This window comes from Harpia harpyja, chromosome W (assembly GCF_026419915.1).
Source record: "Harpia harpyja isolate bHarHar1 chromosome W, bHarHar1 primary haplotype, whole genome shotgun sequence".
Classification (NCBI taxonomy): Eukaryota; Metazoa; Chordata; class Aves; order Accipitriformes; family Accipitridae; genus Harpia; species Harpia harpyja.
In genome coordinates, this window is record NC_068968.1 from 14,865,793 (window position 1) to 14,889,550 (window position 23,758).

A 23,758-nucleotide genomic window follows, 5' to 3' on the forward strand; every position below is an offset into this window, starting at 1 on the left:
ACCCTGGCTGGATGCCAGGTGCCCACCAAAGCTGCTTTATCATTCCCCCCCCTCAGCTGGACAGGGGAGAGAAAATATAACAAAAGCCTTGTGGGTCAAGATAAGGACAGGGACAGATCACTTCCCAATTACCATCATGGACAAAACAGACTCAACTTGAGGAAAATTAATTTAATTTGTTACTAATCCAATCAGAGTAGGGTAATGAGAAATAAAACTAAATCTTACAACACCTTCCCCCCACCCCCCCATTCTTCCTGGCCACAACTTTACTCCTGAGTTCTCTACCTCCTCCCCCCAAGTGGCACAGGGGGATGGGGAATGGGGGATGCAGTCAGTTCATCACACATTGTTTCTGCTGCTCCTTCCTCCTCAGGGGGGAGGACTCCTTGCACTCTTCTGCTCCAGTGTGGGGTCCCTCCCATGGGAGACAGTCCTCCATGAACTTCTCCAATGTGAGCCCTTCCCACGGGCTGCAGTTCTTAATGAACTGCTCCAGCATGGGTCCCTTCCACAGGGTGCAGTCCTTCAGGAATGGACTGCTCCAGTGTGGGTCCCCTGTGGAGTCACAAGTCCTGCCAGCAAACATGTTCCAGCATGGGCTCCTCTCTCCACAGGTCCTGTCAGGAGCCTGCTCCAGTGTGAGCTTCCCACAGGGTCACAGCCTCCTTTGGGCGTCCACCTGCTCCAGTGTGGGGTCCTCCATAGGCTGCAGGTGGATATCTGCTCCACCATGGACCTCCATAAGCTGCAGGGGGGCAGCCTGCATCACCATGGTTTTCACCACAGGCTTTGGGGGAGTCTCTGATACCCGGAGCACCTCCTCCCCCTCCTTCTTCACTGACCTTGGTGTCTGCAGAGTTGTTTTTCTCCCATATTCTCACTCTTCTCTCTGTCTGAAATTTCTGTTGCGCAACAACTTTTTCCCCTTCTTAAATGTTATCATAGAGGCGCTACCAGCGTTGCTGATTGGCTTGGCCTTGGCTGGTGGCATGTCTGTCTTGGAGCTGTCTGGCATCAGCTCTATTGGACGGGGGGAAGCTTCTAGCAGCTTCACACAGAAGTCACCCCTGTAGCCCCCCCAGCTACCAAAACCTTGCCATGCAAACCCAATACACTCATGCTTAAATTTCATGTCATAATGAGAGACACCTGGTACCAAGCTCTAGTTCACTGAGCCAGTTTTCATAACAAGTTTATAATGAGCCTTACAGATCAGCACTGGGGCCTTGCATAGTTAGCATAAGGCTTGTGGCATGTTGTTAGTAATGGTAGTACTGTATTTATAGAAATGCTTATACAGTTGTATTAAGTTGCTTATGTTTGGATTCAAAGCAAGCTAATCTTAAAGTCTGCTTAGTGTGCTGCTTTCATGGGTATGGCAGGCCTCTGCTCTAGCTGTGGCTCCCCTGCTTTCATAGGATGGGAACTCTCCATTCCCATCACTGTGAGTCTGAGTCCAGAGTGCTGTACTCTCTCTGACAGCTCAACAGTACTGCTGCAAAGCATGGCTTTGCTGTTAGGGTAGAGTATCCTGTCTGGGTGTTGCCTCATGGTTTTCTTGTGAAATCCGTATTGGACTGTTGGTGTATGTACAGCTTTTGGATCTTCTATGGCATACTGCAGTACACAGTATGAGATATAACAAAAAGACAGCTAATCAGTATGCAAATAGTGATTTTAGGGGTGCAGCAGTGTATGTGATTCCTGTTCCTGTATTTGACTGTCCTCTTAAAACTAAAAAAAGTGATACATGGGGTTTCTGCATTCTCTAAAGTTGATATGAAGTTGCCTTGCTTCCTGCCTGATTAATAACTAACTTCTTCCTGTATATGACAGGATTCCTAATGAGTTTAACTTAGTGATTTCATATTAATTCTAAGCTGATGTTTTTCCAGGTGGTATAATTCTGATTTTTTTTTTTCCCATGGCTAATGTATGATGTTGGTGGATATTGAAAATATTTTGCTCCTAATGGATACCCGAGAAGCATAATTTGCATTTTTCTGCAGGGGACTCAGTTATCTGGTTTAATTCCCACCAAGGTGACAGCATGTATGCTTCCATTTCCAATATATCTCATCCTGGAGTCATTAACTGATAGCTAGCACTAATGTGCTGGTTTTGGCTGGATAGAGTTAATTTTCTTCATAGTAGCTAGTATGGGGCTATATTTTATATTTGTGCTGGAAACAGTGTTGATAATGCAGAGATATTTTTAGTTACTGCTGAGCAGTGCTTACACAGAGTCAAGGCCTTTTCTGCTTCTCACACCACCCCACTAGTGAGTAGGCTGGGGGTGCGCAAGAAGTTGGGAGGGGACACAGCTGGGACAGCTGACCCCAACTGACCAAAGGGATATTCCAGACCATATGACGTCATGCTCAGTATATAAAGCTGGGGGAAGGAGAAGGAAGAGGGGGACGTTCGGAGTTATGGCATTTGTCTTCCCAAGTAACTGTTATGTGTGATGGACCCGTGCTTTCCTGGAGATGGCTGAACACCCGCCTGCTGAGGGGAAGTAATGAATGAATTCCTTGTTTTGCTTTGCTTGGGTGTGTGGCTTTTGCTTTAACTATTAAATTGTCTTTATTTCAGCCCTCGAGTTTGACCTTTTTCCTTCCGATTCTCTCCCCTATCCCACTGGGTGGGGAGGAGTGAGTGAGTGGCTGTGTGGTGGTTAGTTCCTGGCTGGGGTTAAACCATGACAACTAAACACAAGAGATAAGAACAGTTTAATAAGAAAGGAAGAAAATAATAATGATAACAACAATAATAAAATTACAATAATAATAATAATAATAAAAGGATTGTAATATACAAAACAAGTGATGCACAATGCAATTGCTTACCACTTGCTGACTGATGCCCAGTTAGTTCCTGAGCATTGACACCCCCCCACCCCCACTCCCCCCAGTTTATATACTGGGCATGATGTCACATGGTATGGAATATTCCTTTGGCCACTTTGGGTCAGCTGTCCTGGCTGTGTCCCCTCCCAACTTCTTGTGCCCCTCCAGCCTTCTTGCTGGCTGGGCATGAGAAGCTGAAAAATCCTTGACTTAGTCTAAATGCTACTTAGCAACAACTGAAAACATCAGTGTTATCAACATTCTTCTCATACTGAACTCAAAAACACAACACTATGCCAGCTACTAGGAAGACAATTAACTCTATCCCAGCTGAAACTGGGACAACAAGTTATGATTTTAATAAAGCTTAGGGTTCTTCAGACTGTGTTCAAACAAGACAGGCCCATTGGTTATATCATCATTTCTCACAGTGTATATCTAAATCTGTTCACACCCCTTCCCTAATCCATGGAGCTTTTACATAGGGTATCCACAGTCAATGGTAGATCACTTCAGGCAGTGGCTGTGTGCACATGCTGTTTTACAACTATTTCAGTCTTGCCCTTATTTCTTCTAATACCACAGTGCCATTCCATGTCTTTGATCAAAGTTTAGCTGATATTTCAAGTGCACATTTGTTATATTGTAGATTTTACTATCGCAAATCCTTGGTTTTTCAGTGGGCAGTTGGGAATAGCATGCATCAGAGGTGTGTTCGCATATAAACTAATACAGCATGACTTGATACTATTGACGTGCGGAAAACAGACTCCACAATCAGCGAGATTGTAAAGTAGGTATGTTCATTCAGCGCTGGGCAGCACGGGGGGTAGTCCCACCAAAGTCGTGCGCGCCCGACTCGGCAGTTTGTCTCAAGTTTATACAGTCAAGTGTTACATATTCACAATACGCCTATACATATGCGTGACCTATCCCCGCTTCATATTAAAATTAGCTCCAAGAGGTCATTTCCATAGTCTCCTCTCAACTGCGCTTGCGCAGTGCCTCCTTATGGTGGTCGTCTGGCGGTCGCAGAGATGAAGATAGATGACTCCGTCACCGCTAGTAACCTCTTTTCTTGCGCAGGCTCAGTGGTTTCTTGGTATTCACCCAAGCCGCAAGACCAGTCTTAGCTGGCTCTTGGGGCCTGCTCCTGCTTCTTATCAGGAACTGTCTCTACCTCATTGGCTTGTCCTTGGGACCAGCTCTTCTTATCAAGGACTGTTTCTGCCTCAGCTAATTTCAACAATGTAAGCGCTAAACATCATCTCTCATCCCCCTTTATTATGTCTATTGAGATTCTTTTGACTCCCCTTGTCTCAGTCCCCCCTTTTCTAGAAAATAGTAAATTCTTTTACTATATCTAATCCTAGTACTTCTAATACATTGTTTCCCTATCTAGTATCCTCTCAAAGTATTTGTTGGTCTCGAGTTTTTGTCGTAACTGATTCTTTTTCCATTCACTGTAAGAGTCTCCTGTACTCTTACAGCACAAAAAGCCACATCGAACCACTATGCAAAGGACCACAGACAAGAGAATGATGATTATTATAGTGACAAACAATTGCTTCAACCATGCCAAATTTGGCAACCAGGAGGTTAATTTTTCTAATATGCCTGTCAAGCCCCAAGAAGTGTCATCTTGGGAAGCTTCATGTAGTATTTTAGTCTTTTCCCATATCTCTTCAAGATCTGTTTCAATTCGTTGGTTTCGATTGATATAGGTACAGCAAGTTTGGTTTATAACTACACATAAGCCCCCTTCTTTTGCTAAAAGCATGTCCAATCCCATTCTATTTTGGAGTACTACTTTACTTAGGGATTGTATTTCCAGTTGCAGCCCTCGAATTGCATCAATTGTAGCATTTTCTATAACCTCTAATGTAGCAGATATATTCACGATAGCTTTCTCCAACTCACTTACCCCTAAAGAGGGGATTAACCATCGGACAACACTATGGTACCTAGTACCTCGAATAATTAGTGGGTTTTCAGTCCGTTTTACACGGAGCCAAGGTGTTCTCAAAAACCCTCGGGGAGGCGAAGCTCCCTCGAATATACTGATCTGAGGTGCAAGGTACCCCCCGAACACAGTGTCTCTTCCAGTTCTGGGGTAAACTCTTTCTGGCCCTGCCATCCCCACAGAGCCACCAGTATCCGGGCCCTATGTTGCATCTTGGACCGAGATGCAGCTCCCTTCTGTCTTGTTCTCGCCCCTTCTTTCCTGGCCCCCTCTTTGGTTTCCGGATATAATAGAAACTGATAGTTAAGTTCAGTCCAAGATGTTCTAATTTTCCTTTATCAAAAGTTCCCAGATTTTCCACAAGGCTACAATTATCCATGTCTCCCCAAATATTATCAGTAATATTTAAGCAACGGCCAGTAATTAAGACCTCTTTAGGGTCAGGTACCTCCAGATCAAAGCTGGGTCCCCGCTGGGTATTTCCCTTTCCATAAAGGCATGATCCATTCCTGTCTGGCCCGTCTTTAATAAGAGATGTCCAATTTGTGGTTGGGACTCCTAAAAAGGGGAGTTCCATGTTCCCCCGAGGAAGGGGATTACATACCCAACAATCTGATAAATTTAGTACTTTCGAGATACTCTCTGTCATATTTAAATAAGTATTTCGATCCCAAGCCTGCCCCTTGGGCAAGGTCCAACTCAGGAGCATGACAATCAATGTTTTACAAATTTGAGCTTCAAAGGTCCCTTTTCTTGTGAAGTCCATTGTCCTTTGGGTGCCTTCTTCACCCTAGTGTGATGGATCCAGGCGCTCTGTTCCTTGATCCTAATCGCGGTGAAGGAGGTAAGTAACGCTTGAAATGGTCCTTCCCACTGTGGCTCCAGAGTTTTTTCTGTAAGAGACTTTATATACACATAATCTCCTGGTTGTATATTATGTACAGGCCCATCCAAACCTCTCCCTTGAGTCCCTACCACATGCTTCCTGATTTTATTAAGTTGCTTACCTAATGCTACCATGTAAGAAGTCATAATTTCATCCCCCGCTTGTACAGACACCCCTCTCTGTATCCCATAGGGTTGTCCATACAGAATTTCAAAGGGGCTCAGTCCTTCTTTCGCCCTTGGTCTTGTTCGTATACGCAGAAGGGCTAAAGGGAGAGACTGAGGCCATGTCAAATTTGCTTCTTGTCCTAATTTCACAATTTGCTGTTTGATTAAGTGGTTCATTTTTTCCACTTGACCACTCGACTGGGGGTGATATGGAGTATGAAGCTGCCAATCTATACCCAAATGGCGGCTAATTTGTTGTACTATTTTTGAGACAAAATGTGGTCCTCTGTCAGAGGATATGGTTGCTGGAACCCCAAAACGTGGTATTATCTCTTGTACCAGTATTTTAGTTACCTCCCGAGCTTTAGCCGTTCTTGTTGGGAATGCTTCTGGCCAACCTGAAAAGGTATCAGTTAATACCAATAAATATCGATACCCCCCTTTTCTTGGAAGTTCTGTAAAATCAATTTGCCATTGTTGTCCAGGCCCATTGCCTTTTCCAATCTGGCCCATTTCCGGCTTTGGGGTATTCTTAGGATTAGTCTGGAGGCAAAGATCACACTGTTGAGTCACCTGTCTCACCGTGGTGTATAAATTTCTAGCCACAATTTCTCTTATCAAATGATTATACAGAGCCTCTGTTCCCCAATGTCTTTTCCTATGTTCCTCCCGTATCAAATGCCATAATAAGCAAGAGGGAACGATTAGCTTTCCTTGTGGGGTATGAGCCCACCCCTCTTCGTTATATGACCCTTCTAAATCTGTAATGAGCTTCTGATCTTCCTTGGTGTATTCTGGCTTACCTTCTAGGGAAATCTGCCTATCAGGAATTAAGGCCCCTTCTGTTTTTACCTTTGTTTTGGCCACTTGTTTTGCCTCTCTGTCCGCCAGCTCATTCCCTTTTTCCAAATCTGAGCTCACTTTCTGGTGTGCCTTAATATGCATAATTGCTACTTTCTTAGGGAGCTGGACAGCTTCCAGTAACTTCAGAATTTCTTCTGCGTGTTTGATATTTTTCCCTTGAGAACTCAATAGTCCTCTCTCCTTCCAAATTGCTCCATGTGCGTGTATAACTCCAAAGGCATATTTTGAGTCTGTATAAATGTTCACAACTTTGCCCTGGGCCAATTCCAGGGCGCGGGTTAGAGCAATTATTTCTGCCTTCTGTGCGGAGGTGTTCATGGGCAAAGCCCCTGATTCTATTACCTCTTGGCTGGTGGTGATGGCATATCCCGCATGTCGATTATTATTTAGGACGTAACTGCTTCCGTCTGTGAACCGAGTTTCCCCGTTTTCCATGGGGCTGTCTTTCCGGTCTGGGCGACTGGCGTATGTTGCTTCGATGGTTTCCAGGTAGTCATGATGTACCGGTTCTCCTGTGTTCCCGCTGAGAAAAGAAGCTGGGTTGACAATGTTAGTGACTACAATCTCCACATCATCCTGCTCTACCAATATAGCTTGATATCTCAGGAATCTTTGCGGAGAGAGCCAATGTCCACCTTTCGCTTCCAGTACTGCTGATACTGTGTGAGACACCAAAACAGTCATTTTCTGGCCCAGAGTAAACTTTCGGGCTTCCTGTATATTCAATATCACAGCCGCAACCGCCCGCAGGCATCCAGGCCAACCTTTTGCAGTCGTGTCTAACTGCTTAGAGAGGTAGGCAACTGCCCATCGATACGGACCCAGGTTTTGTGCTAATATTCCCAGGGCAATGCCCTGCTTCTCGTGGGAGTAAAGAAGAAACGGCTTACATCTGGGAGTCCTAAGGCTGGGGCCGACATCAAAGCCTTTTTCAGTAGCTCAAAGGCTCGTTTGGTCTCCTTGTTCCATTCAAGGTGTTTCTGCTCAGTGGCTGTCAACGCATACAGTGGTTTAACAAGCAATCCATAATTATAGATCCACAATCGGCACCACCCCGTCATTCCCAGAAAAGTCCGTAACTCTTTTACTGTCTGAGGTCTCAGAGTTTGACATATTGCCTCCTTACGGGCCTGTCCCAAAGTTCTTTGTCCCGCGCTAATTTCATAGCCCAAATAATTCACTTTGCGTTGCGTTACCTGTGCCTTTTTCTTGGATACCCGGTACCCCTGGAGTCCCAGGAAATTCAACAGACTCACCGTCCATGTCATAGAATCTTTCTCTGTTTTGGTGGCAATCAGGATATCATCCACATACTGCAACAGCTTTCCCTCCTCAGACGGGGTTTCCCAGGATTCCAAGTCTTTCGCAAGCTGATTGCCGAAAATGGTAGGACTATTCTTAAATCCTTGTGGCAACACCGTCCAAGTGAGCTGGGTCTTTCGACCACTCTTGGGGTTTTCCCATTCAAATGCAAATAATTTTTGGCTGGCTTCATGGAGAGGGAGGCAAAAGAAAGCATCCTTCAAATCTAAGACAGTAAACCAAGTTAATTCAGGTGTTAATACGGTCAACAGGGTATATGGGTTTGCCACTACCGGGTAAAGATCTTCAGTTATCTTATTCACCGCCCGTAAGTCTTGGACCACCCGATATGACCCATCGGGCTTCCGAACAGGTAATATAGGGGTATTGAATTCAGACTCACACTCTTTTAATAATCCCAACTGCAAGAATTTTTCTATCACCGGCCGGATTCCTTCTCTGTCTTCCTTCTGTAGGGGATATTGTTTAATTCTTACCGGCTTTCGGCCTTCCTTGATCCTAACTTCAACAGGTGGAGCACTTTTCGCTCTTCCAGGTGTATCGGTAGCCCATACCCCTGGGTACACTTGGTTTAAGATGTCCTTGTTAATGCTTCCTTCTAGGGGGAGACTGGTTAAGGTTAGGCTCAATATTTGAATATATTGCTGATCTTTTACCTCCAGAGTAATTTCTCTCTTTTCGAATACAATTTTTGCCCCCAATTGTTCCAACAAGTCCCTTCCCAAAAGTGCCTTTGGGGAGTTGGGCATATATATAAAAATTTATGAATGCCCCACTGTTTTCCTAATTTATATTCTAAAGGTTTACAAAAATATGCCTTTTCACTTTGGCCAGTCGCTCCTTTCACCATCACATAATCATCTCCCAGGGGCATCAAAGCTTGATTCAGAACCGAGTATGTTGCCCCCGTATCTACCAAGAATTCTATTTCTTGTTGTGTTTTCCCTAGTTTAATTATAACCAGTGGATCCGCTAGGGTAGATTCCCCAGGTTCCCGTCAATCTTCCTTCACATGGGCTACCGTTCTTCCTGTTTGAGCCCTCTGATCCTCCTTCTTGTTCCTTGGGCATTCCTTTTTCCAATGACCGAATTTCTTACACAAAGCGCATTGATCCTTGCCCAGTCAGGGCAAGTCTTGTCTAGGCCCTCTTCCTCTTTCTTCCTGGATAACAGCCATTAATTTCCTTTGCCCTTGCCTATATCCTTCTTCTCTGTTACTAAATACTCTCCATGCTTCATCCAACAATATTTCTAAATTCCTACCCTCTGTAGGGCGTAATTTCTGAAGTTTGCGCCTTATATCCCCTGTAGATTGACCCAAAACCAGGGAGACTAATTGTTGTGTTCCTACCTCTGACCCAGGATCCAGCGGTGTGCTGCGGCGCATTACATCCCTCAATCGATCCAGGAATTCGGATGGAGACTCGGAAGGACTCTGTTTAACTGCATATAAAGCTGACCAATTTATAGTTTTGGGGATTGCTCTCTCCATTCCTTTTGTAATCCACTCCTGATACCCCTGCAATCTTTCCATATGTGCAGATCTATTAACATCCCACTTTGGGTCTTGGAGAGGGAAATATTCCTTAATGTCCCCTCCTGTAATCTTATAATGATCTTCAGCAAGGTTCCCTGCTGTTTTTAAAATCAGCTGTTTCTCTGTCTCAGTCATATATTCCAATAATAGCTGTATATCTTTCCAATCAGGGTTATGCTGTTTTACAATAAATTGGAAATGCTTAGTTACACTTATCGGATCTCTCCTATAATCTTTTGCAACCTTTTTCCATTCCCCTAGGTCAGCAGTAGAAAAGGGTACTTTGATTAACATCGTCCCACCATCCGGCCCCACCACCTCTCGGAGAGGTGCTTGTAAAGCTGTTGAGGTAGTTTTCTTCCTAGTACGGGAAGATACAGGGCTGTCCGGGGGGGTTGGAGTTCTATCCGAGTCTGCATCCTGTTCCTGTGGTCGAGGGGGAGGCTTAAACAAATCAATTAGATCTTGTTCTGGTGCCTGATGAATTTTATTTGTCTTTGTACATCTTTGTCCAATACTACATGCCGAACAGCACCGCCTCAGTTTACCTCTAAGCTCCTTGTTGTTTTCTTGCTCAAGTGCAAGCACCATGGGGTCCTGTGGGGGTACCATTCCACAGTCCCTTTGCCACTCCGGATGGTTTCGGAGGGTGAAAAACATGTCTGCATACGAAACCTCATCCCATTTTCCTTCTCTCCTTAAAAACAGCATTAGTTGTAATAGAGTATTATAATCTATTGACCCATTAAGTGGCCACTTAGCATCACCTTCTAACTTATACAACGGCCACCATTGATTGCAGTATTTAATAAGGTTCTTTTTACTTTCCGTACCTCCGGTCCCAACAATATCTTTCCAGTGGGCAATTACACAACCCAGAGGACTCTTCCTCAATACTCCTCCTTGATTGTTTCCCATTTTAATACTCCTCCTAATGATTCTTAAGTTTGATTTTGGCTTCTCCTTTTAATAAGCTTCCATGCAAATCGTTCCTTACACTTCTTTATAGTCTTCCCCCAGTTTCCCTCCCACACGTCCCAAATTTCTGGAATTAAATTTTCCTTTACGCACCAATCTCACTATTTCGGATTCTTAGTGAGCTCTTTCCCAATCATAAAAGTGTGGAATTTGGGGAAAACACTCAAGGCAGTCTGGTTTCCGTCTGCTAGATGTACAGTACCACCTTCTCCCACAAGATTTACACTTCAAAACCCAAGCCGGATGCTAATTACTATATAGTCCAGTTACAAGCCCACATACAAAGCAGGGAATCACCCCTATTAATACGTAAAGACATTCACACATTAACAAACATACATACACCTATAAATTTCAACATATCATTTCCACACACCCACACAAAATCTTTAACATAAATTTCCAAACATTCACATCATACAATCATCGCTCCAGTTGACAACCTTTCAGCAGCTGCAAAAATAAACCAAGCGCAATTGTGAGGGGGTCCGCTTACCCCATAAACCAAGCGCAATTGCGAGGGGGTGCGCTTACCCTTCTCCTGCCTCTTATATACCAGTCATCGACAGGTCCGTCCTGGCTCCCGATACCGGGATGCAGCGGTCACCCCGGATTTGCTCGATCTACCCCCAAGATCGCTAGCGGCCGCTCTATCGGTCAGCAAATCCCCCCTTGTTACCATACAGGGTACCCTCCTCCCATACAGGGACTACGCTGCACGCCAGACGTCTCTCTGCGATTTACCAGCTGCCCCGGCCCGTACAATTTACAGGCTTCCTCTGAGACACATACCGTTTGGTCCGCGGCTTCAGGAGGTTGTTGTCTGCTCCCGCGGTGAGCGGCTGGCAGCGGAGGCTCCTCCGAGGAAAGTGCTCGGGGTGTGCCTAGGGGCGTCCGCTCTGCAGTCGGTCCCGCAGCCGAGCAGAGAGTCTCCTGCCTGGCTCGCCAAACTGACATGCGGAAAACAGACTCCACAATCAGCGAGATTGTAAAGTAGGTATGTTCATTCAGCGCTGGGCAGCACAGGGGATAGTCCCACCAAAGTCGTGCGCGCCCGACTCGGCAGTTTGTCTCAAGTTTATACAGTCAAGTGTTACATATTCACAATACGCCTATACATATGCGTGACCTATCCCCGCTTCATATTAAAATTAGCTCCAAGAGGTCATTTCCATAGTCTCCTCTCAACTGCGCTTGCGCAGTGCCTCCTTATGGTGGTCGTCTGGCGGTCGCAGAGATGAAGATAGACGACTCCTCTTTGTCACCACTAGTAACCTCTTTTCTTGCGCAGGCTCAGTGGTTTCTTGGTATTCACCCAAGCCGCAAGACCAGTCTTAGCTGGCTCTTGGGGCCAGCTCCTGCTTCTTATCAGGAACTGTCTCTGCCTCATTGGCTGGTTCTTGGGACCAGCTCTTCTTATCGAGGACTGTCTCTACCTCAGCTAATTTCAACAATGTAAGCGCTAAACATCATCTCTCATCCCCCTTTATTATGTCTACTGAGATTCTTTTGACTCCCCTTGTCTCACTTCCACAGTAGTAATCTTCACATGTCAGACAGAAGGAGAGAAAGAGAAGAAGTAGAGGAAAGCAAGCAGGGTAGTCATACATTGCATAATTGCAAGGCCAAGCATTAAGAACAAAAAATCCACATAACATGAGTCCAATGCTAACAAGCCATTTTCCCCACCCCCTGAGTCCCAAGGATGTTAGGAGAGAGGTCGGCAATGATCCTCCGTTAAATGGTCTCTTGGTTACGTAGCTTGGAAAAGTTCTCCAGTCTTGTCTGTAACTTCTCTCATCTTCTTTCGCGCTTCTTCTAAGGAGGTAGTTGCGTTCTGTATGGCAAGACAACATTCTCCATCTGTTAGATTCAGCATCCCATGTACCCCATGTTCTTTTAACAACAACATCACAAGATCCAAGGTTTCCTCCTCAGGGAAGAAGATAAATCTTTGAATAGTCAGAGGGAGGCTTTTAGAGCCGCGAAAGGTCCCCTGGAAGCATCGTTCCAGGAGCAATTTGGTTTACCAGCTTTTTCACAAGATTGGTGATGTTTAGATTAATGAGGCCGAATCGAATTCCTTTGTACAAACACCTTGATTGTTATTATTCCAGAGGTGCATAAAACCTTGAATCAAATTCCAAGCTAAATCTGGAGAATCTTTTCCCTGTCCTCCAGTGGAAAGGATCAGGATGAGGGAGAAGGTTCCCCAAAACACTTTTCCCTATAATAACAGACAGAAATTACAAATAACAATAAACTGATAGCACAAAAAACAATTAATACAGTCAGGACTCACATGGGTCCCTTGCTGTCTTTCTCTGTTTCTCTTTGGTTCTACAAAGTGCAAATATAAAGCATACATAGATTAAAATGAGGGTATTATCCATCTCATGTGGATTCGGTGTTCTTTTCCATGTGCATCGGTTGCTGTCCATGCATACAAGTTGAAAGGGGTTTTCAATGTCATAGGTACTTCCCCTACAGTAGGTAAATCTACCAGAACAGGTTATCTGGGATAGTGGAGCAGGTGTATTGCATCTTTCTTATCTCCCCTTCCTGGAAGTAGGGAGGGGGGCTTTGGGCAAAATGCAGTCAGTCTAGGACATCCATTCACCCCCCAGCGGCTATTTAATTTTGTGACTGCGTCTGGCACTCGTTGCGGCCATCCTGATTTGTGGGGTTTTAGGGTTTGTTTTAGAAGTCCATTAGTACGCTCCACTATCCCATTTTCTTGAGGGTGTGGAAAACCCACTGTATTTCTTCATTGTGTACCTACTCTTGGACCAACCTGGCAGTAAAGTAGTTCCTGTTATCTGATTGGATTGATTGATGTTGTATGATTCTTTCAGCTTCCTGCAAAGCTAGGCTAACTACAAAGAGGCCTTTTTCCCAAACTGAATACCGTTTTCCTGTATCTTTGAAACTGTGCAAATAGAATCCGATAGGCCGAGTTGGGCCTTTTGGTCCGCATTGCCACATATGTATGGACAGTCTGTAAATTGCAAAACCCCACTCGATGTGGAGTGGATCTGTTGGGTGTATTGGCCTGTTATGGGTTTGTGTGGCGCATTTTTTTTAGTAGCGGGGGAGGGGGCCACAGGGGTGGCTCCTGTGACAAGCTGCTAGAAGCTCCCCTGGCTCCAAGTTGGGCCTGCCTGATACCAAAAAGCCAGTCGAAGAAACTCTCTAAGACTCGTTTTGGAGTTTTAGAAAGCAGGCATTCTTTATTGCAGCACTGGATGCACGGGGGATAATTCCACCTAGCATGCATACCACAGCTTTAGCACTAACAGGTTATATAGAATAACTAATTGCATATTAATCAGATTAGTATACATATACATAAAAATGACTGCAACTGATTATCTTAGTACTGCCTACATCCGATCATGCGCAATGAAGGATCCATTTGAGTCGAAGGGCTGCTTTTGCGACCACCGACCCATTTGAAGTTCTTGTTGGCTGTCCTTGAAGTCTTTATTCTTGTCCTTGTTCTTTGATCTTGAAGCTTAATGCAGTTTCGATCACATGTGGTCAGTTTCAGCGTTGTTCTCATCTAGCGTACAGGAACATCTAGTCATAAGAGCCAAGAACTGCAAAACTTATGAATAATTACCTCTACTAGTTAATTGCTTGGCTAAACTTTTGTCTATTGTTTCAATCATAGCGTTAGTATAAGATTTCTAATAATTATTTACCAAATCTCACTTTTACAGTCACCTAGCAGCAAACCAGTTTCCACGGCTGGTACAAAATATTAAAACCATCAAAATATTTAGACATACCATACAGAATCTATGGAAATATGCTGTCACGCCTCTGGCCCAGGCCAACCCAATCAGTGACAGTGGTAGCACCTCTGGGATAACAGATTTAAGAAGGGGAACCTGCAGTGGGGGAGGGGATTGGAATGTGAGAGGAACACCTATGGGGATACCGAGGTCAGTGAAGAAGGAGGGGGAGGAGGTGTGCCTGAGGAGGTGGATGCCCCTGCAGCCCATGGTGAGACAGCAGCCTGTCCCCCTGCAGCCCATGGAGGTGAATGGTGGAGCAGATGCCCACCTGCAGCCCATGGAGGAGCCCATGCCAGGGCAGTCAGATGCCCCCGAAGATAGCCGTGACTCCATGGGAAAGCCTGCGCTGGAGCAGTTTGTGACTGAAGATTGCCCCGCGGAAAGGACCCACACCAGGAAAGTTCGTGAAGAACTGCAGCCCGCAGAAAGGACTCCCGTTGGAGAAGTTCGTGAAGGACTGTCTCCTGTGGGAGGGACCCCACTGTGATAATAGATAAGCGTTTGTTAATCAAATCTTGCTTATGTTAGTAGAAAAACCAGATGTCGGCCTTAAAACAGGAAGGAGGGGATCTTGCATTAACTACAGATAACTGGTAATGTAAACAATGTTGGTGCAAGCCTTGTGTTTATACAAAAGGTAATAAAACATGTATGTGTCAAGTGAGGGGCCCAGGGTGGTCACAGGAGGAAGACTTGGGGCCTATAAAAGGTAATAAAACACGCATGTGTCAAGTGAGGGGCACAGGGCAGTCGCAGGAGGAAGACTTGGGGGCCTTCATCCCAGCAATCACCAGGAGGCAGAAAAAGACCCCCCTAGCAACAGATCGGCGCAGATGCGGAGTACACTAAGGAAGATACGTATACCGAAAATGACACATATACCGGAAATAGAGGACTATAAGAACTGTGGCTACGGGAAGGGGGGTTGCGAGCCATTGGTAGAGCAGTGGCTCCCCGGCTGCCCAGCGCTGTTTTGCCTATTTACCGCTTGCTTAATAAATTACTTCTAATTATTCACCACAGTCGGCTCCTGGACCTTTGTCCAAACTTATAACACCACGGTGGAGCAGGGGACGAGTGAGGAGTCCTCCCCCTGGGGAGGAAGGAGCGGCAGAGCCGAGATGTGGCGAGCTGACCCCAACCCCCACCCCTTGTTCCCCTGCGCCGCCGGGGGGAGGGGAGGAGGTAGAGAGAACCGGGAGTGGAGTTGAGCTGGGAAGGAGGGGGGGGTGGGGGGAAGGTGTTCTAAGGTTTGGTTTTACTTCCTAATATCCTTGTTTTGATTTGACTTGTAGTAAATTAAATTGCTTTTGTTTCTTCCCCAAGTTGAGCCTGTCTTTTGCCCGTGACCATAAGCGGTGAGTGATCCCTCCCTGTCCTTGTCTCGACCCACGAGCCTGCCTTTATATTTTCTCCTCCTCATCCCACCGTGGCCGGGGGGAGGGAGAAGTGAGCCAGCGAGCGGCTGTGTGGTGCTTTTTTACCAGCTGGGCTGAAACCACGAGATGGCCCTAAGGCCTGATATACCCCGGCCTCAAAGATTAACAGCTTCAGAGCTTCCTCGTGAATGGGGGTCCAGTCCCTAGCAGCTCTTTTGTGTGTTAAGTCATAGAGGGGCTGGGCTATGATAGAGAAATCGGGAATATGTTTCCTCCAGAATACTAGCGAACCTAGGGCATGTTGGAGTTCTTTCTAATTTGCAGGCATTTTCACTAGTTCAAGGATGGTCAAGGTTTCGGGGGGAATGCTCGCTGTTCCTCCCCTCCACCAGATACCCAGGAGCTTCACTTTGGAAGATGGGAGTTGTATCTTTTCATCTGGAATTTGGAGTCCAAATTTTTCTAGGTGAGCAATTATCTCTGCTTGGGTCTGTCCCACTACTTTGGTATCAGGGCTGCCAATCAATACATCATCAATATACTGGTATACCTTAACCCCTTCTGCAGGAGTGATTTTGGCAAGCTCTTGAGCCAATGCATAATGAGCCATTGTTGGCGCCTGCGGATATCCCTGGGGGAGATGCGTAAAAGTGAATTGCATGCCTTCCCATGTAAAAGCAAAGCGATCTCTGTCTGCTTCCTGCAAAGGGACCATAAAGAACAGATCTTTTACATCAATTGTAAATACTAATTACTAATTGTAATACAAAAATTTTTTTTGAGTGTCCTGGTTTTGGCTGGTATAGAGTTAATTGTCTTCCTAGTAGCTGGTATAGTGTTATGTTACCAGTCTTTCTTGGCAGGAGGGATGGTGCAAAGTCCTCTCAGTCAGCAGACCAGGATTGGGCTTCAGTGGGGTGTGGCAAGCGGGTGACATTGGACACAGCAGGAGGATGGTGTGCACCATTGGATTGTTGCATGCTGGAGTCAGTTCTGGTTCCATCACTACTGTGCTTCGCTCAGTTTTATCGCAGTTCATTCTTGCTTGATTAACTGATTTTTACTGTAGTACTATGGATATAGCATATAACAATTATAGTAATGATAACATACAGTAGCAGGGTTATATAGCAACTAACTTCAAACAGTTTAATTCTGGCTATTCTCACCTAAAATCAAATCCCCTTGAGGCACACATCAGACTTCCCCCTCCTTTCGCATCACACACCAAGTGCACCCAGGTCTTTGAGCAAAAGCAATCCCCTGAATGGGTTTGCCTTTGCCTGAGGCAGGAGTAACCCAGACTGTCTTCTCTAACATATTTTTTATGTGCACTACAGGGACTGTATCCCCTTCTACAGTAAGTAAAAGTTCTGACTGGGCAGGGCCACCCCGATTGGCAGATCCTCTGGTGTTGACTAACCAGGTGGCTTTTGCTAAATGTGTATCCCAATGGTTGAAGGTTCCACCCCCCATTGCTCTCAATGTAGTCTTTAACAGTCCATTGTATCGCTGGATTTTCCCAGAGGCTGGTGCATGATAGGGGATATGATACACCCACTCAATGCCATGCTCTTTGGCCCAGGTGTCTATGAGGTTGTTTCGGAAATGAGTCCCGTTGTCTGACTCAATTCGTTCTGGGGTGCCATGTCACCATAAGACCTGCTTTTCAAGGCCCAGGATAGTGTTCCAGGTGGTGGCAATGGGCACAGGATATGTTTTCAGCCACTCGGTGGTTGCTTCCACCATTGTAAGCACATGGCACTTGCCTTGGCGAGTTTGTGGGAGTGTGATATAGTCAATCTGCCAGGCTTCTCCATATTTATATTTCAGCCATTGCCCTCCATACCACAAGGGCTTTAACCGCTTGGCTTGCTTAATTGCAGCACATGTTTCACATTCATGGATAACTTGTGCAATAGTATCCATGTGTGAGGGACTGAAAGAGTTAATGTCTCAAACATTGTGGTGGGGCAAGTTCTGCTTAATGGCACACTCTGCATAACAACGAACCCTGCATAGAAACGAACTGCAGGTGAAAAGAAGCCGATCAGCACCCATCAGCAACGGGAGGGGGAGGGCTTGCCAGAGGGTGTACAGCTCCTTGTTCTGATGTGCTGTTCTTATGTGCTGAGCAGGACAGCTCACCATGCAGGGAAGGGGAAGTTACTCCCCAAAGGACCCCCAAGCCCAAAGGCTCATAAACCTCTCATGACACCTAATTAGCCTAATGAGTTCGAGTGCCTGCCCGAAGGAGGGGCAAGGATGATAAAAGGTCACAAACTAAAGCCCCACGTGTGCAAGGCCACCAGAATTGGACCCCTATGCTGACTGGACTCCTCCGTTGACTGAACCAACACTGGACCCAGGACCTGTGAAATCTCTGTCTCTTCCTTTTTCTCTCTGTGTCTTGTTCTCTCTTTCCTTTTCATTTTCCATAATCCCTACACCTCATCCCTTTAGACATAAATGATTGACCAAGTCTGGGATTAAGACTGGATCCAGCCCCCCCTAGGCTCATCTCTGAGAAGGAGTCTAAATAGCAAGGGGGTCTGCTCTGAACCTCATGACTCAACGGGAGGGCTCTCCTTATTGTCTTCCCTGAACCAACTCCCAAATAAGCAAGGCCTGTAGTATTGTGGTAGGTTGACCCTGGCTGGGTGCCAGGTGCCCACCAAAGCTGCTCTATCACTCCCCCTCCTCAGCTGGACAGGGGAGAGAAAATATAACAAAAGGCTCATGGGTCGAGATAAGGACAGTTTAATAAAGTGAAAGCAAAGGAAAACATATGATGTTATTCTCTACTTCTCATCAGCAGGTGATGTCTGGCCACTTCCTGGGAAGCAGGGCTTCAGTACGCATAGTGGTTGCTCCGGAAGATGAAAAATGCCCCCCTTCCATCTCCCTTTACTTAGCTCATATCTGAGCTGATGTCATATGGTATGGAATATCTGTTTGGTTAGTTTAGGTCAGCTGTCCTGGCTATGTCCCCTCCCAAGATCTTGCCCAGCCCCGGCCTGCCGTTGAGGTGGGGAAAACGTTGGAGAGAGAGCCTTGATGCTGTGCCAGCACTGCTCAGCAGTAGCCAAAACACTGGTGTGTTATCAACACCTTTCTAGCTACCAATGCAGACCACAGCACTATGAGGGCTGCTATGGGAAGAATTAACTCCATTTCAGCCAGACCTAATACAGAGCAGTTGAATACTTGAGTACAATTCCATTCAGGGGCATATTCTCCATCCTTGGGATTCATCATAATCTCTTCATACTGATTGCTAGTATTTATAAATTGTTCTTGTTATAGACGCTCGTGACAAATTGGAGGAGCCAATTTGTATTAAATGACAAGATCGAATTTATTAGCAAGCGATAAGAGAGCAAAACAGCGCTGGGCGGCCGGGGAGACAGTGCTCCGCCAAAGGCTCGCGCCGAAAATGGGGAAGAGTCCCTTTATTTATACAGTTTCTAGTTTCTGTCTACGTGACGGCTCGTATCTTCTGTATTGCGTGTGCGTTTGTGCCGTCAGTTGCTAGGTGGTCGTAATCTGCCTTCAGGTGGCGGCTGGTATCTTCTGCATTGTGTGTGTGTTTGCGCCGTCATTTGTTTGTTAGGTGGAACGTCTTTCGTTAATCATCGGTACTTAACTGGATACTGTGGTTTTAGATAAGCGAGGAATGTCTCTACCCCCACATGCGATTTCATGAACAAAGTTAACCAGTTCATTACAATCCCCCCTTTTCTATTTTATCCTGATTTTGTTCATTAAATCGATCCAATGCTTCTTTAGCCCACCCGAGGATAGGAGTAATTCCTCCGTCCCCGATTTGTTCGTATTGCTTCCGTAGCAGCATTAAGTGTGTAGTTTCTAAGCACCCTTTAACAATAGCGATTAACCTGATAACTGGCTTGAAGTATATCTCACAATGGGCTGACTTCGGGTGTAAGAGTCGAGGGTTTGATTTTTTTTTTTTTTTTTTTTTTGTTGATACGTCCAGGGTGTTATTTCCAGTGACGTTTATGTTAGGAGAGATTGTAACAGTATGTACAATACTGTTACTATCATCTTCCTCTGCTATGACTAGATTTGGTCCGATCGCTGAAGGAGGAGAAAATTTGGCTGTTTCTTTTCTTATTTGAAATAGGCCACCCCTATCAAATCCATGTTCCCAGACTCTTACCCCCCAAGTTTTCCCAATTGTCCACACAGCTTGGTCCTGGTTCAATACTGTTAGGTGTAATAGGTTACAATTCCTGTCGTTATCATAGTTCCGTCTAAAGAATGCGTCGGCTGAATGCACCCCGAGGGTCCCCCATTGCACAGAAAGATATTTATCTGGATTCTTAACAGCCCAATATCCTGTAGTTATTGTCTCACAGCCCCAATATCCACAATAAAAGTGACCAGGGTAATTGCAATACTCTCGTCCAGGGTTAGAGCTTGGGTACCAGTAGACTGCTCTTTGGTTAGGTTTTCCCCAATTGTTGTTACAGGTATCTGTCATATAGATTCTTAATAAATCACAAACCGTTACTTCAAACCTCGGGGGACCCGCCGTGATGTTTTCTTTTATTATGTTTGAATCATCTACTCTGGTCAAGGTTCACCTATAGGGCTGATGGGGGTTCTCGTCCCCACAGGCAGGTTTCGCCAGCATCGGTAACAGACTTATTATCCACATACCTAGATATAAGATTGAGAAAAGTGGTGTGGTTTTGTCCTTTCTATAAGCATTTCCAAATTTTTGACATTTAATTTGGTTTTTGGTTTTATTCCCCGAGGGAGATAAGAAACTTTGGGGTGGCCCTGAGGTTATCGGGTTTGGGAGTTGTGAGTCAAGGGGCCTCGTGTGCCATTTCTGGAGGTGGTTCATCAACCTCAATCCCCACAGCAGTACGCCTCTGTCTTCTCCTCCGCCTACTCTGTTGCTTAGAGCAGCGAGGTGTATCATCTTCTCGGCAGCAGTCATATTTTTCAGGGGAACCTCCTTTGTCATATTTAGTCAACCTTGATTTATAGCTTGCTCAGCTCTTATCTTTCACCTCCCAAACTCCACACCTCACTCTGGCCACGGTCCGTCTGCAGGTTACATGCACGATTTTGGCCTTTGTTGGACAGGGTTCATTTGTATGGAAACAACACTTCTCAGGGTTTATGCCTTTGGCAAAGATATCCCACCACTTTTCTCTACAGAGTTTACACCTGTAACATACAAAAGGATAACATATACAGTTAGGATCTTTACAAAAGATAGTCTCACTCATCCGTTTTTCTTCAGAACTTAATTTTCAAGCTATCAGGGTCTCTGGTCGCCTCCCAGTGAGAACTCTGAATTGGTTCTTTGATTCTGCTTGCATGAGACCACCCTCTTTCGGTAGTCCGGACTGCAGTATCTGTAGTAAGCAAAACAAGAAAGGGCCCCTCCCACTTAGGAGTGAGAGAGGATTCTTTCCAGGCTCTGATTAATACCATATCACCTGGTTTCACCGAATGTATAGATATATCTAGGGGTGGTCTCTGTACCACCATTTCCTTCTTTCTTAAACATTTCACCTCCTCTTCCACAAACTAGTTTCGACCGTGATACCTTGAGGCCTTGAAGGCTCAAGGAATTTAACAACCGTATGCTTTCTTTTCTGGCTGTCTCCTGATTTTCTCCTGCTAACAATAAGTCATCCACATACTGTACTAACACGACCCCATCTTGCAGCCGGTATTCCCGTAGAATCCGTTCTAGGGCTTGTCTAAATAAGTTTGGGGATTCCGTAAACTCTTGGGGGAGTACAGTCTACCTTAACTGCTGTCTCCTATGAGTGTCTGGGTCTTCCCACTCAAAGGCAAAATAATCTCTATATTCCTCCTTTAGAGGGCATGACCAGAATGCATCCTTAAGATCTATTACACTATACCATTGGTTCTTGGGCCCCAATTGACTCAACAGGGTGTGTGGGTTTGCCACTACCGGGAACCGGCTGACAGTCCGTTTATTGATTTCCCTTAAGTCATGCACCAACCGATAGCTACCATCGGATTTTTTTACTGGTAAAATCGGGGTATTGTAAGGGGACATGTAGGGTTTGAGTAATCTCTTTCCCAATAGTCTCTCGATCTCAGGTTTTAGTCTCTTTCTCCCCTCATTAGAAAGGGGATATTGTTTAATTCTCACTGGAATCTCGGGGTTCTTAATAACCACTTCAAACGGTTCAATATCCAGTTTTCCAACTGTTTCGGGAGTATACCATGCTTAGGGGTTAATTTGTTTCTCGTCCACCTCTGTAAGGGGACAAAGCCTGATTTTTAACTCTTCCTTTTCTACGTTCACCCGAATCCCCATTTCTACGATTAAATCTCTACCTAATAGGTTATATTCCGCTTCAGGTATTAACAACAGCGTCCCAGTTCCGTACCTGCAACTTGATTCCACCGCCACATCTTTTATAACGGGGACCTTAAAAGGTTCCCCTTTTGCTCCAATTACATTAACTTTATCTCCAGGGATTTTACATCCCGGAGGTAATGATTCTACAGTAGACCTTTCGGCTTCGGTATCCACAAGAAAGGTCACCTCCTGGTGCTGAGGACCCACTTTTAAAGTTATCAAGGGCTCTTTCTTACCAGGGGTCCTCAGCACATAGAGCCTCTGACCCCGCTAATCCTCCCGGAACGCTTTTTCATCTTGAATCCTTTTTCTACATTCTTTCTTCATGTGTCCCTTTTTCCCGCAATAGAAACATTCTACAGCTTTATCTCCTCTTTTCTCGATTCTTTCCTTATCTCCCCTACCAGACCTACCGGGTCTCCTTATCACACCCTTCTGTCCTTCTCTTACCGCTGCAACCAGTAGCCTAGTTTGCCGCTTTTCAGTTTCTTCTTCTCGCTTTACATACACCTTCTGAGCCTCTCTAAGTAATTCATCCAACCCCCGCTCCTGCCAGTCCTCAATCTTTTCCAATTTCTTCCTAATATCTCCCCAAGATTTTGCCACAAACTGAGTTTTCAGCAACGCCTGTCCCACAGGGGTAGCAGGGTTCACTCCAGAGTATAACTGGAAACTTTTTCTTAGCCTTTCAAGTTATTCTGTTGGGGTTTTGTCTTTCTTCTGTTGTTCACTAAAGGCTTTATTAATATTCTGACCTCGGGGAACAGATTCTTGTATCCCTTGAATTATAGTTGTTCTCAGATCCGACATATTATTCCTATGAGCCGGATCCTAGTTATTTCAGTCTGGTTGATTTAAAGGCCACTTCTGATCCGCAGCCGGGCCAGCTTGATATTGTTGATCCCACACTCTCATTCCAGCCCCTCTAATCATGTCCCTCTCTTCCACGGTAAATAGTATGTCCAGGATAGACTGTAATTCATCCCACGTGTACAAATTCGGTCCCAAGAATTGATCCAGCCTCTCGGCTACCCCCAGGGGATCATCTAACAAACTCCCCATTTCCTTCTTAAATTCCCTTACATCCCCCGTATTAAGGGGAACTGCCACATACCCCGTTCCCGGTCTCCCCCGTCCATCCCCACCAGGCGCTAACATTTCCCGAACAGGAAACAATCTCTCCTCTCTTCGTCTTATTCTATTACGTGTAGACTTTTTGGGAGGGGGTGCCGGGGTCGGGGAATCAGGTTCCGAATCTGACCCCTCCTGGGCCTGGGTTATTTCCTGGCCTTGGGGTGGGTCCTGAGGCGGAGGGGCCTGAGGGGCATAGGGAGGGGGCCAAAGGGGGTCTTCATCATCTTTTCGAGGTTTTTCCGGTCTTTTTTCTCTTAAGGCAAAGAGGAATGATGGTTTCCAGGATTGGGGAATCCATAAGGCAGCATATTCGCTCTCCTCTGGGCCGGCTGGTGGTCTCCTATTGTTTACCCATATATTTAATTGTTGACACACCCAATCCTCAGAGGACCCGAACACGGGCCAGAGTACATGAGGATTGCTGAGGGGTTTCCCACCCCAAATCTCAGTACAATAATTAATCATCTTTTCCTTAGACTTATCCTTTCTCCTTGGG

General features: G+C 45.6%; 2 protein-coding genes across 9 annotated transcripts in view; one reads left to right on the plus strand and one right to left on the minus strand.

Moving 5' to 3' along the window:
* The window catches only part of LOC128136127 (ceramide transfer protein-like), a 153,412-nt gene that overhangs the window by 17,905 nt on the left and 111,749 nt on the right, over positions 1-23,758 (plus strand). The gene's annotated exons all lie outside the window — the stretch shown is intronic.
* Positions 4,134-11,498, minus strand: LOC128136130 (uncharacterized). 3 transcript variants are annotated; one of them, XR_008233265.1, is made up of 2 exons: positions 11,363-11,498; positions 4,134-5,718 (listed from the first exon to the last, which is right to left on the minus strand). XR_008233265.1 is itself a non-coding variant. In XM_052775290.1 (2 exons), exons 1-2 carry the CDS (start codon positions 10,508-10,510, stop codon positions 5,530-5,532), a joined length of 1,293 nt encoding a protein of 430 aa, XP_052631250.1. In that variant the 5' UTR covers positions 10,511-11,297; the 3' UTR covers positions 4,134-5,529. The 3 variants fall into 3 exon arrangements, 2 of the variants coding, with proteins under 2 accessions (XP_052631250.1, XP_052631251.1); XM_052775290.1 differs by lacking the exon at positions 11,363-11,498 and adding an exon at positions 9,407-11,297; XM_052775291.1 differs by lacking the exons at positions 4,134-5,718; positions 11,363-11,498 and adding exons at positions 8,010-8,653; positions 9,407-11,297.